General features: G+C 58.4%; 1 protein-coding gene, 1 long non-coding RNA gene and 1 other non-coding gene across 3 annotated transcripts; 1 reads left to right on the top strand and 2 right to left on the bottom strand.

The window, feature by feature from the left end:
- The first annotated feature begins 52 nt into the window (after nucleotides 1-52).
- Nucleotides 53-5853, top strand: PRUNE1 (prune exopolyphosphatase 1). The gene is made up of 9 exons (XM_030473993.1): nucleotides 53-191; nucleotides 2159-2263; nucleotides 2339-2544; nucleotides 2727-2911; nucleotides 2989-3147; nucleotides 3235-3329; nucleotides 3414-3572; nucleotides 3706-4071; nucleotides 5129-5853. The coding sequence occupies exons 1-8, from the start codon at nucleotides 153-155 to the stop codon at nucleotides 4027-4029; spliced, it is 1272 nt and encodes a 423-aa protein (XP_030329853.1). The 5' UTR covers nucleotides 53-152; the 3' UTR covers nucleotides 4030-4071; nucleotides 5129-5853.
- Nucleotides 5854-6176: 323 nt separating this feature from the next.
- Nucleotides 6177-6250, bottom strand: TRNAR-UCU. The gene has a single exon. It is a non-coding gene; the product is annotated as a tRNA-Arg (tRNA).
- LOC115602711 lies at nucleotides 6177-9835 on the bottom strand. Its single transcript, XR_003989691.1, has 2 exons — nucleotides 9584-9835; nucleotides 6177-7999 (listed from the first exon to the last, which is right to left on the bottom strand). It is a non-coding gene; the product is annotated as an uncharacterized LOC115602711 (long non-coding RNA).
- Nucleotides 9836-12300: the final 2465 nt, after the last annotated feature.

The following is a 12300-nucleotide window of genomic DNA, read 5'->3' as shown; positions in this document are numbered from 1 at the left end:
GCGCAAGGGCTGCCGGGAAGGGGGCGTCCCCTTCCCGGCAGCCCTTGCGCCGAGCCCCGCCGCCGAGGCCGGTAATCGGGAGGGGGGAGCTTTGCTCGTACCGTGTCGTATCCGGTTGTACCGGGCGGGTCAGGGCCCGGATCGCCGCCGCTATGGAGCGGTTCGTGGAGGGGAACCGGGCGGCTCTGCAGGTAGCGGGGTTGGGGGGCGGTGGGGGGAGATGGGTGCGGGGGGGAGTGGGGTGCAGAGATTTAGGGTGCTGGGGGATTGGGGTGCTCAGGGGATTGGGGTGCAGGAGTTTGGGGTGCTGGGGGGGAATTGGGATGCTCAGGGGAGTGGGTGCAGGGGTTTAGTGTTCATGGGGACTGGGTGCTCAGGGGATTGGGGTGCTCAAGAGATTGGGGTGCAGGAGGACTGGGGTGCTCAGTGGATTGGGGTGCAGGGGTTTAGTGTTCATGGGGACTGGGTGCTCAGGGGAGCAGCGTGCTGGGGGAAGTGGGGTGCAGGGGGACTGGGGTGCTCAGGGGAGTGGGGTGCAGGGATTTAGGCTGCTGGGGAGGGAATTGGGGTGCTCAGTGGATTGGGGTGCAGGGGTTTAGGGTGCAGGGGGAATTGGGGTGCTCAGGGAATTGGGGTGCAGGGATTTAGGCTGCTGGGGAGGGAATTGGGGTGCTTAGTGGATTGGGGTGCAGGGGTTTAGTGTTTGTGGGGAGTGGGTGCTCAGGAGATTGGGGTGCTGGAGGAATTGGGGTGCAGGGGGACTGGGGCACTCGGGAGTGGGGTGCAAGGGTTCAGGGGGGCAGGAGGGAGCAGGGTGCAGGGGTTTAGGATGCAGGAGGGGAATTGGGGTGCTCGGGATTGGGGTGCAGGGGTTTGGGGTTCATGGAGACTGGGTGCTCAGTGGATTGGGGTGCAGGGGTTTAGTGTTCATGGAGACTGGGTGCTCAAGGGATTGGGGTGCAGGGGGACTGGGGTGCTCAGGGGAGAGGGGTGCAGGGGTTTAGGGGGGCAGGAGGGAGCAGGGTGCAGGGGTTTAGGGTGCTGGGGGAATTGGGGTGTCCAGGGGAGTGGGGTGTGTAGGGACTGGGGTGTCCAGGGGGTTGGGGGTGCTAAGTGTATTAGGGTGCAGGGGTTTGGTGTTCATGGGGACTGGATGCTCAGGGAATTGGGGTGCAGAGTGGGGAGCAGGGTGCATACGGATTGGGGTGCCCAGGGGATTGGGGTGCAGGGGAACTGGGGTGCTAAGTGGATTAGGGTGCTGGAGTTTGGGGTTCATGGGGACTGGGTGCTCAGGGGAGCAGGGTGCTGGGGGAATTGGGGTGCTCAGGGGAGTGGGGTGCAGAGGGAGCAGGAGTCTGGGGTGCCTGAGAACTGGGGTGCAGGCACACACACAGCTGGGTGCCCGGGGGAACAGGGTGCCCAGAGGACCAAGACCCTTCAGTGGGCTGCACCCATCTCCCCTGGCGAGGGGGCCTGCGACAGCTGAGGCTGGGGTGACACAGCCCCACCGGGGCCACCCCAAACCACTTCCATGCCGGGGGCTCCCCAGCACCCTCAGCCCGGTCCCTGCTCTCCCAGCACTGGGTGCTGGTTCCCCGTCCTGCTGCGGGGTTAACGCCGCTCGTGGCTCTCGGTTGTTTCCTTCCTCGCCTTACACTGAATAAAGGAGCGAATCTGGGTCATGGCATCAACTAATTGTCACCAAAAAAGGGCCTGGAGACAAGGTGGCTCCCTCGAGCGTGACAGGATGGGTGCCAGCACCCAGGGACGGGCGATTTGGGGGGTGACATTGTTATGGTTTTGCTGCTGCAGGCAGGAAAACGGAGGTGAAACCTATTTGGGGGACAGCCAGCCCCAAACTCCCACCTCTGGAAAAGACACTGTGCTCCCAGGCTGCAACAGCATTCCCCGGGGTGGGAATGTCCCTGTCCCTGCTGTTGCTGGTGGCGGAGCTGGGTGTTCCCGTTGCCCTTGGGGCCACGGTGCCTCCGGTTTCACACACGTGCCCCAAAAACGTGGCTTCTGTGCCAGAAATGGGTCCCGCCAGGAGGGTGATGGGATGCCAGGAGCTCGTCTGCTGCTGGCGGGTGGCATGTGGGTGACATCCGTGATGGGTGGCTCTGTGGTCCTGCGTGCCTGATGCCTCCCGCTCCGGCAGGAGCACATCCAGCGTCAGCAGGAGATCCACGTGGTGATGGGCAACGAGGCCTGTGACCTGGACTCCACCGTCTCGGCCCTGGCCCTGGCTTATTTCCTGGCAAAGGTGAGGCTCAAGCAGTGGTTTGGGGACAAGCAAGTGGCTTGGGGACACCTCACCGGCTGTCACCCCCTGCCACAGACCTCCCCGGCTCCCAAAGCCGCCTTCATCCCAGTGCTGAACATCCCTCGCGCCGACTTCCCCCTGCGGACGGAGACGACATTCCTGCTGCAGCAGCAGCGTATTCCCGCTGCCTCCCTCATCTTCCGGGATGAGATCGACCTGGCGGGGCTGCACCGCGCCGGGCTGCTCTCCCTGACCCTGGTTGATCACAACGCGCTGCCCGGGTGAGCAGCGGGGACACGGGGACACCTGGGGCCACCCACCCAAAGCCTGGTTGTTGGTCTCAGGGTGGGTGAAGCCTTTCCCTTTCCAGGGTGTTTTAGGGTAGGATGTGAGGAACAAAGGGGGAATCCAGGCTCTGCTCTGGCCCGGGGGGGGGGGCTCACCTCCCCATCTCACCCACCAGCACTGATGCAGCCCTGGAGGATGCCGTGGTGGAGGTTCTGGATCACCGGCCACTGGAACGGGCCCGAGGTCCCGGCTGCCCGGTGACAGTGGAGCTGGTGGGGTCCTGCGCCACGCTGGTGACAGAGCGCATGGCCCAAGGCCCCCCGGGCGTGCTGGACAGAGCCACGGCCACGCTGCTGCACGGTGAGCACGGGCGGCCCTCGCTGAGCCGCAGCCACGGGGGACGGGGACGGCTCATGGCTCTTGGTTGTCCCCTCCAGCCACCATCCTCCTGGACTCCATCAACCTGAGCCCGGCCGCTGGCAAGGTGACACCCAGGGACGTGGCGTGTGTCTCCCTGCTCGAGGAGAGGTTCCCCGGGCTGCCAGCCCGTGACACCATCTTCAAAACACTGCAAGCGACCAAGTTTGATGTCTCGGGTCCGTGCCCGGGGTGGTGGGATCCACTGGGACAGACCCATCTCCCTGGGAACAAGGACTCACACTCAGCTCCTCTTTGCCTCCTAGGGCTGACGACGGAGCAGATGCTACGGAAGGACCTCAAAGTCCTCTCCAGCGACGAGCTGGTCCTCGCCATCAGTGCCATCTACGTGGACCTGGAAGTGAGACCCGGCAGGGGAGGAAACTGAGGCAGGAGGTGGCACAACGGTGGCACCAGGGTGACACCAGGGTCTCTCCCCCTCCAGACCTTCCTGCACAGGCCCGGTTTGCTGCAGGACCTGGATGCTTTCTGCCAAGCTCGGGGCTACACGGGGCTGGTGGCCATGATCGTCCCTTACAACGAGAGCAAGGGGCTCAGCCGGCAGCTCGCGGTCTACAGCCAGCACGAGACCTTCCGCAGCGCCGTGAGTTGGGGGCCAGACCCCCACATCCCTCAGCACAGGGGCCTGGGGTAGCAGCCAGGCTCTGGTTCACCCCCAAACCCAGCGGCTTTGGGGGTGCTGGGGGGGTCCCAGCACTCTGCTCCTTCCCTTGCAGGTGTGCCGGGCGCTGGAGGAGGCGACAGCGCCGGCCCTGCACCTCCAGCCCGTCCCGAGCCCCTGCTCCTGTGTCGCTGCCTACAGCCAGGGCAACGCTTTGGCATCGAGGAAGAAGGTGCTGCCCATCCTGAGGGCAGCCCTGGCGGGGCCTGGTGCTGCCCTGGGGGGGCCGGAGGAGGAGGTGGTGCCACCCCCCACCCCCATGAACAGCCTGGTGGAGGAATGTCCCCTGGCACAGGCTGTGCCTCCCCTCTGTCCCCAGGATGTCCTGGAGCGCGTCAGCCGCATCGCTGCCGGGCAGCCCCCGGGCTCCCCAAAGTAACAGCACCAGCACCCCGTGGATTTGGGGGGTCCACGCCATGAGGTGGGGTCACTGGGCAGGTCCTGGTGGGGTGTCTGGGCATAGAGGGGGTGCAGCCACCTTCGTTAGCACTCAGCTCCCTGATGGAGATGGGACCCCGCTGCAATTTGCACTGCTTGCCCTCATGGTCCCGCTGGGGTTTGGTCCCCCCAGGTGGGATTTTGGGGACCCCATGGGCATTTGGGCCAGGGCAGCACTCACACGCACTTTAACAAAGACACTGGGGGGGGAGGTTTAATGAGTTCCTGCCAGTCTTCCTTGCTTGGGGGGGTCCTGGATGGTGGGGCTGGACGTGCAGCCACCCTGATGCTGTCCCCCATGTGCTCCGAGGATTAAATTTCCCTCTTCCACTCTTGGCTCTTGGCTCTTCTTCCGGGATGGGTCCAGCGCTGCCCCACTCACCCCAGGGGGTCCCCTCTTTTTCTGGGGTGCAAACCTCCCTGCCACTACCCTGAGGGATATTCACCATGGTGCAGGACACAGAAGACGAGTGGCTGGGGGAGAGCTCGGATCTGAGTGTGGTGCAGCCCTACAACCAGGTCCCCTCCCATGGGGGTAACATGGGGGCAGGCTGGGACTCTGGGTCCTCCCCTGAGCCTGCTGGCCCATGGCAGATGCAGGCAAGGAGACAGGGAAACCCTTGGCACAGCTCAGCTGCACCCATCACTCCTGGCACCCTTGTGGAGGGTGGCTGTGACCCTGCAGCTGAAAGGCCGGTCGGGCACAAGGCAGAGGCTGAAGTTCCCGCTCCCTTTCCACTTCCAGGCTGCCTGCTGGGTGCTCTGGAAGGCAGCAGGGACCTGGTGGTCTCACCTTCCCTTGGTGAGCACCACAACAGCCCCAGCACCACGGGGATCTGCGCTTGCTTGGCCACCTAATGCTCCATCTGCCTAATTCCTCCTAAAAGGAAAATGCACACATCTCACCCTCCACCCTTTGCAGGGTACATGGGATCTCTGTCCTGTCTCCCCTCATTCCTACCAGATTTTACTTGGGGGGGCACGCACCCATGCTCACTCTCTATATATCTTCTTAGAACAATCTCCTTCTGGCATTTCAGGACCTCCTTGGATGTCATGGAGTGACACCTCTGTCATGATGAACATGGGTGCAGAGCTTCGAGCAGTGCCAGGGCTGGTCTTCCAACCAGGAAGAACTCCAGCATTGGCTGGACACCACCAGAAGAAACAAGCTGAGCTCACCAAGTGGTAGAAATGAGCAGTTCCTCTGATGACCCCCACCTGATCCAAGAGCACCTTCTGTATTTAGTCACAAGCTTCCCTGGTCCACGCAGCTTTCCAGAGCTGAGCCTACATCAGGCATCTCCAACAACCCACGTAGGAACTTCTCTCTGAAGAGTCCAGCTTGAGGAACAGCCTTCCTCCAACCTTCAGCACTTCTCCACCATAACTAACCCCTGGAATAGCCTGGAAAAGACCTTGCTGAAACCCAGTCACTGCAGTCACCTCACTACAGCTCCCCTCTCTGCTTTCTCCCTACTGATAGCAATGAGATCACACGAGATTCCATACTAACAACCTGGAACATCCGTGAAAGAAAAAGAAGAGTCAGTTTGGTACCTAGGAAGAGGAACCCCCATGGGGAGGTGTTTGTCAGCAAACCTGTATCTTCTAAGTAAAACCATGCAAAAATAAGAGCATTTGCAAAGAGTTTCTCTAAGGTAGGAATTCAGAATCTAGCCCTACGTTATTTTTGCCACAGGTTTGAGGGAAAGAAGCAAAAAGGCCCCGTTTATCATAAGAAATCTCAGCAGAAGGCTCCAAACCACTGCCTCAGCACCTGGTTTCCGCTGGAAAGCACAGTACTGTTCTGATGGAGGTATCCAAGATGGGAGGGAGCAGAAGCAGGGTTAAAACACCTCGCTATTCAGGAGCTACCAAAAGGAGTGAGGAAAAGGGAATATGATGGTAGAGAGCTGCCTTAGGAGGGGAGCACACGACTGTTAATGTGCATCAGCTCTGCAGGGGGATGTCTTGAAAGGTCGATGTCATCTTCGCCTCTGAAGCCCCCGGGGGGGTTGTAAACGTGAGGGATTGGGACCTGGGAAGGGGTGGGCGTGAAAAGAAAAGAGCCACCTGCCTGGAGATCATCTCTGCCGGGACTCGAACCCGGAACCTCTGGATTAGAAGTCCAGCGCGCTCGTCCATTGCGCCACAGAGACCTCACCACGGCTGCAGCATCCGCACCAGAACTGAAAAATTCCGCATCTCCGGCATCACCGGCGCGGCCCCGGCACCCGGCGCTGAGGCAGGAGGAAAACCCGGGGCCCAGCTCCATCCCCCTGGCAAAGCCCCATCTCCAGCATCCCTGCTTCCCCAGGCGCGGGAGGTAATGCGGGGATGCGCTGCGTCTCGCGCAGCAGCAGGGATGCAGCAAAAACCTGGATGCAGGCTCCTCTCGGCTTCTCTTCCCACAGCATCTCCCGCTTGCCTGAGGGCAGAGCTAAAGCCGGGAGGAGAGTTAATTGCTGCATCTCCCTCAGCATCATCGCAGCATCCTCAGCGCAGAAGCCAAGAGAGAGGAAGATGAAAGAGGATTTAGCTTACGGCACCCAACACTGACAGTGATGATGAAAGCTCTGTTTGTCACGATGAAAAATGCAGAAACCTGTGGTTTGAGCACAGAAAGAAAAGGAAAAGCAGCTACCGTGGGTTTATTTTCAACCAGCTGTCAATCAGGGGTTTAATGTTTCTCTGTGTGCAGCTCCCATTGGCAAAATGGCATCAAAACACCAGGAAATCTTTTACATCCACTGAGCTCCTATTAACAACTGATCAGACTCTGTGGCACGGTTCCTTGCTGTGAACAAACCCCTTTTGCATTTCTAAACTGCAGGGATTTTAGGGTATTGTTTACTCCTAAACATGCTCTTTATTAAAGGCAAGATACTGCTGCTCACAGCACTAACAACCTCAGCACATCTAATGCAAACCCGACGAATTCAGGTTCCCTTTGCCAGATGCTCTGAGGCTTTGGAAACGTTGAGGCTTGTCTTGACAAGTAAAATCCAGCTGGAAGTGATGGGGAAGAAGGCAGAGATTTAACTTCTGTCAGACAAAACCCCTCCTGCTGCAAGAGATACCCAGTAAATCAATAACCCTTGATATAAATAACTCTGTGAACCAACTGTAATCCCACCAGTACCTTGAGACAACCCAACGTGTAGAAAACGCCTCTCTCCAGGGTGGGCAAAGGCTGTGCTTAGCAAATGTCATCCAAAACATCCAGCTCAGACAAAGTCATAAAGCACCAATATAGAACAGAAGGGAAGAGATAAATCTCACAGCCCATAGCTGCACTCTGCGTGTTCCTCATGGGAGGAGACACCTCCAGCTCTTTCGATATGATTTTGGGAGGCTGCACCTCAAAAGCGGTGCCTGGAGTTGTTACCAAGCAAGCAGAAAACTTGGAGATGAAGCATTAAATGGCACAAACCTCAGCAGAATGACTGTGGCTTTATGGGCCACAAATCGGAGGGCAGATGGGATTTGAAAGAACCCCGATTCCTCCTGACTGAGCTGGATTAGGGCTTGTTTGAGCTCTGCCCTTCCCTTCTGCTCTCATACATCTTCAGGTAACACACAGGGCACCCCCCAAGAGCACCCCCTGATCAGCAGCACTTCTAGGAGTGCCACCAGAGCACTTTCCTCCTCCTTGTCCCAGCACAAGGACACGGCCACAAGCCACAGGGTACCAAAAGCTCCTCAACAAATACTGGAAAGCAACGTGCAGCTTCCAAGTCCTCGGGCCACCCGCCAGGCAGCTTTGTACCTGCAACAACTTGGCCAGTCTTCCCCGAGGTACTGACTGTCCCTCTGTTATCTCCAGGCTTGGAAAGCAGAGACTGGAGTGAGCAGGATAGGTGCAAGGAGGTTATTTCTGGTGCTGGAGGATGCCAACACACCCATTTCTGTGGGAAGAGATGACAATGGAATTCAGTAAGCTGAATGTTTTGAGGCAAGAGCAAAATCCCTCTTTAGATCCAGAGAGGGAGGCGTTTATAAGGCCAATGTCCCCAGCAACAAACTGGTCCCCAGCTCATCCCCAGCAGCCTTCCAGCATCAAATCATTTGCTGCACACAGGAAAACCACAAGCCATGAGCAAGGATGTGGTGGAAACAGGGTGAACCAAGATCATTTACCACCTTATAAACAGCAGGGAGAGGCCTTTTGCAAGACAAAGACTTAAGCAGTAACCCGGGTGTCTCAGTGGAGGAGGACGATGCCACCTCATGTCGAGTTGCTGCAGGGCAGCATCGTCAGCGCTGGGATTCCAAAAACCAATTTGCACACCTACATAAACAGCAATCGAAAATCCTCCCCAGAGCTGGGGCTGTTTTGTGCTATCCATGGCTAAAGGTTTTATAGTATCCCCAACTACCTAATAAACCCAAGCGCCACTCAAGAGCCAGTCCCACCAAGCTAGGGATAAAGCTTTAGAAGCGGAGCGCTTGCAGGCCACGAAGCCCATTAACCCACGTCTCCACAATGGGGAAGGGTTTTCCCCAAATCCTCACAATTTGCTAGACTGAAGCTGCCTACAAAGCAGCAAACAGCCTGTGCAGAGCTCAGCAGTCACTGGAGACACCACCCCACGTCAGCAGAGGAGCACATCACCACCACCCTACAAACAGAGGGGATAGGAACCTTCCAGAGCCCAGGCCTGGCAACCTCTGCTAGAAAAAACAAGGATAAAATCATAGAATCAAGCGGGTTGGAAAAGAGCTTCAAGCTCATCCAGTCCAAGCAATCCCAGCGCTGCCAAGGCCACCATGTCACAAAGGGCCTTGTCTATGTGGTGTGTGAACACTTGCAGGGACGGTGACTCCAGCACTGCCCTGGGCAGCCTGTTCCAATGCCTGAGCACCCTTTGGGGAAGGAATTGTTCCTCATCTCCACCTAAACCTCCCCTGGTGCAGCTTGAGGCCGTTTCCTCTTGTCCCATCCCTTGGGAGCAGAGACCAGCCCCCTCCTGGCTCCATCCTCCTGTCAGGCAGTTGCAGAGAGTGAGAAGGTCCCCCCTGAGCCTTCTCTTCTCCAGACTAAACCCCCCAGGTCCCTCAGCCGTTCCTCATCACACTTGTGCTCCAGGCCCTGCACCAGCTCCGGTGCCCTTCCCTGGCCCCGCTCCAGCACCTCAATGTCTCTCCTACAGTGACGGGCTCAGAGCTGAACACAGGATCCAGGGGGATTATCCCTTCCCCACTCCTGGCCACACATCCCTGCCGCGGGCTGGCTGCAAACCGAACCCTCCCCGCGCCGTGCCCTGCATGCGGTGCACACACCGTGCCTCAGTTTACCTGCCCCGGCACAGCCATGCCCATTTCCCCGTGGGAAGGGCACGGTGGTGACACCCCCCAGCCCCACAGCGGGCAGCGCAGCGGCTCCCCCGGCGCTGCCGGGCCCCGCAGGCTCTTTTTCACCTCAATCCTTCCTCTTTTGTCTCTCTTCTAACCCCCCCAGCCCTCGAACCCAAACCCCGCCAGTCACTTACTCGTCGCTCCCTCGTAGTCACCTCCGCCGCTCTCCTCCTTGTCCCGCTCCGTGTCTCCCCGCTGCCCGCGTCCCCTCCGCCCCGGCCCGGGACACCGCTGCCCGCCCCGCTCCCTCCCCCGCCGCGCTGCTCCCGCCATGGCGGTTCGGGCCCCACAGGCCCGGGGCCTCGCCGCCCGCTCCTCCCGCTCCTGGAGCCGCGCACCAAGTGCCCCCGGTCCCGGCCCCTTCGCTCCAACTTTCCCCCGGCCCCGCAGCCGCGGCCCGGGCCGCCGCCTCGCCTCGCTCCCTCTTTTCCGGCGCTTCCCCTTCCCGCTCCCTTTGTCCCCTCTCGGACTGCCCTTTCCGCCCAGGGCGGCCGGAGTTTCCATGGGGATGGAGGCGGCGGCTGGGGCTCGGCGAGGGGGAAACGGAGGAGGAGGCCCGAGGCCACGGGGTCGCGCTCCCGCAGGCCCCGGGGGGACGAGGCCGCCCCGGGGGGACGAGGCCGCCGCCGCCACCGGAGGCCCTCGAAGGCGGTTTCCTGCCCGGGCCCCGTCGGTTGGCGCTTGGGGCCCGGTGTCCCCTGTGTGGTTCAGGCAGGAGGAATAAGCACTGGGGCATAACAAGGAGTAAAACACCCAAATAACACCCTCCTACAGCCCTGAGCTGGGGTTTACGGCTCTTGCGTTGTTCCCCTCTTTTTAAGAGGCATCTAACACAAAGGGAGGGTCTCTGAGGGGGGCTTAACAGGCAGCAGGACCAAAGCCTGGCAAGAAGAACCTGCTTGGGGTGATCTCCAGAGCATCAGAGGCTCCTCGGTGATGCTGCGGAAGGTTGGACCTCGGGAGATGCATCTTAGCATGGACAGAAGGTGAAGCCGTGTGGCTCATCCCATCCTGCTGCTTCCCTGAGGAAAGGTCCCCTTCACCTTTCCTGGTACGCACAAGCCATAGTGGATGTCTGTGGATGTCCACAACCCAACCTCCTGTCCCAGGCTGGACTTCCACCAGTCCTGGGTCAGACTGTGGGATGCCCTGACCATAAAGAGCTTGATGGTGAATCTCAGCCACGTTTATTCCCTCTCCAGCATTCCATTACGCTGTGCTCTCGTAGTTCTGTTCCCATCTATGGTCACTTGGTGCCACTGTTACTCCATGGTTCCCCTCAGTAGCAAAGCAGCCGGTGTGAGGCTGTAGTAGAGCAGGGAAAAAGCCAGGGCAGGGCAAGCCAAACAGCAAGAAGTTTGGGAAGATAAATCAGGGTTATCACAAAACCCATGGGGACAGAGCTTTCCTACAGCGAGACCCTTTCTTCATGCGATGAGAGGTAGAGGGGTGCTGGTCCTCCACGTAACCTACCTGGCCATGGGAGCTCGAGCACTAGGGCTCCATCCACTGTTTTGGGTGTCCTCAGAGTGTTTGGACTCCCCGGGGACATTGTGGGGCGAGGCTGGTCTGGGTCATTAGGGCCTATTAGTTGCCTTCAAGGCCACTGCCAGCGTGGTGGGATAGAAAGGAACCTCAGGTGGCACCTCCCGACCCTCTAAGCGTGATATGAGTACCCACAACTAGTGCCACCACCTTCTGCCTTCACATCTGCAGACCAAGGACCTCACTGGGCTGTTCCTTCGATCCAAATGAAGGTGTTGTCCCCAAACCTTGTTGGAGAGGTCCCCTCTGACCTGCTCCACATGGTGTGTGTTAAAGAACAAGGCCCGGGAGCTGGTACTTTGAATATGCTTTATATACTTAGAGTATGTCAACATAGTTCCCTTCATCAGACAGATGAGCACCATCTCATATCAGCGCGTGAAGCTGAACTTGCAATCAAATCATTGTTATAATTATATGCTTAATATTAGCAGATGCTTTTTGGCATCTTGCCCGGTTAATGTTAGAGCTGAACAAAGAGAAACACCACACGGGGATGAATAAACATGAGCAGTGTCTGCAGCAGCGAGGAGGAACGGGGATGGAGCAGGTCACGGCGGTGTTGGTAAGGTCTCAGCAGCAGTCCCAGGATTAGGCTTGATTCCACCACCGGAGCTGGCGTGGACCAGCGCAACCAGGCACCTACAGGAGAACTGGGAATCCTCACGGCAGCTTTTAAGGGACAAGACCATCATGTGCCAGCTCCAGTTCAGTGGGAAGGGGAATGGTCTCCCCACAGCCCTCCCAAGCTGCAGCCTGGGCTTCATCTGGTTCCTCTTGTGCTGTGAATGGGAGATGACATTATTCTGCTGCTTCCTAAAGACACGACTTGAGTCTGTCAAAGGTTTTGTAGATCTTCAACAACAGCTTTAGCATCTGCAGGCACTGAGCTGTGCAATGCCCCTGCAAGGATTCCTTTTCATTTCGAGCCATAGAGGTCTGTGTATAAACCCATTTGCCCTGCCAGCTCTGCTCCGCTGTGTAGCTTCTCATTGACGGTTGAGCTTCCCAAACAGCAACCCATATTTCAGAGCTTATTAATAGCTGCTGCTGCCAAATTCGCCTTCTCCTGTGTTGGAGAAGACACGAATCTTGCTTCTCTTGCAAGCCTCTTGCATGGTTTGTGCCTGCAGTTCTCCTCGACCACCCTCATAAAACATTGTGACAACCTGAATCATCTCTGAGCAGCTTATAAATCTGGTTTTAATTGTTAGGAGCAACCTGTCTCACCGAGTTAGAGAGATCCGTGGAAGAGCAGGACAAGCAAAGCACTGACCGCTCATCAAGGCATCAGCTGAGGGTGCAG

This window comes from Strigops habroptila, chromosome 22 (assembly GCF_004027225.2).
Source record: "Strigops habroptila isolate Jane chromosome 22, bStrHab1.2.pri, whole genome shotgun sequence".
NCBI lineage: Eukaryota > Metazoa > Chordata > Aves > Psittaciformes > Psittacidae > Strigops > Strigops habroptila.
Note: the sequence above shows the minus strand (reverse complement) of the source record. Positions and strands in the feature narration are given on the sequence as shown.

What these genes read in the sequence shown, in the direction of transcription:
- PRUNE1 (XM_030473993.1), top strand. Translation starts at nt 153, where the DNA reads ATGGAGCGGTTCGTGGAGGGGAACCGGGCGGCTCTGCAG. An exon ending in GGAACCGGGCGGCTCTGCAG is followed by an intron (nt 192 to 2,158) that starts GTAGCGGGGTTG and finishes CCGCTCCGGCAG; the next exon opens with GAGCACATCCAGCGTCAGCA. An exon ending in TGGCTTATTTCCTGGCAAAG is followed by an intron (nt 2,264 to 2,338) that starts GTGAGGCTCAAG and finishes CCCCTGCCACAG; the next exon opens with ACCTCCCCGGCTCCCAAAGC.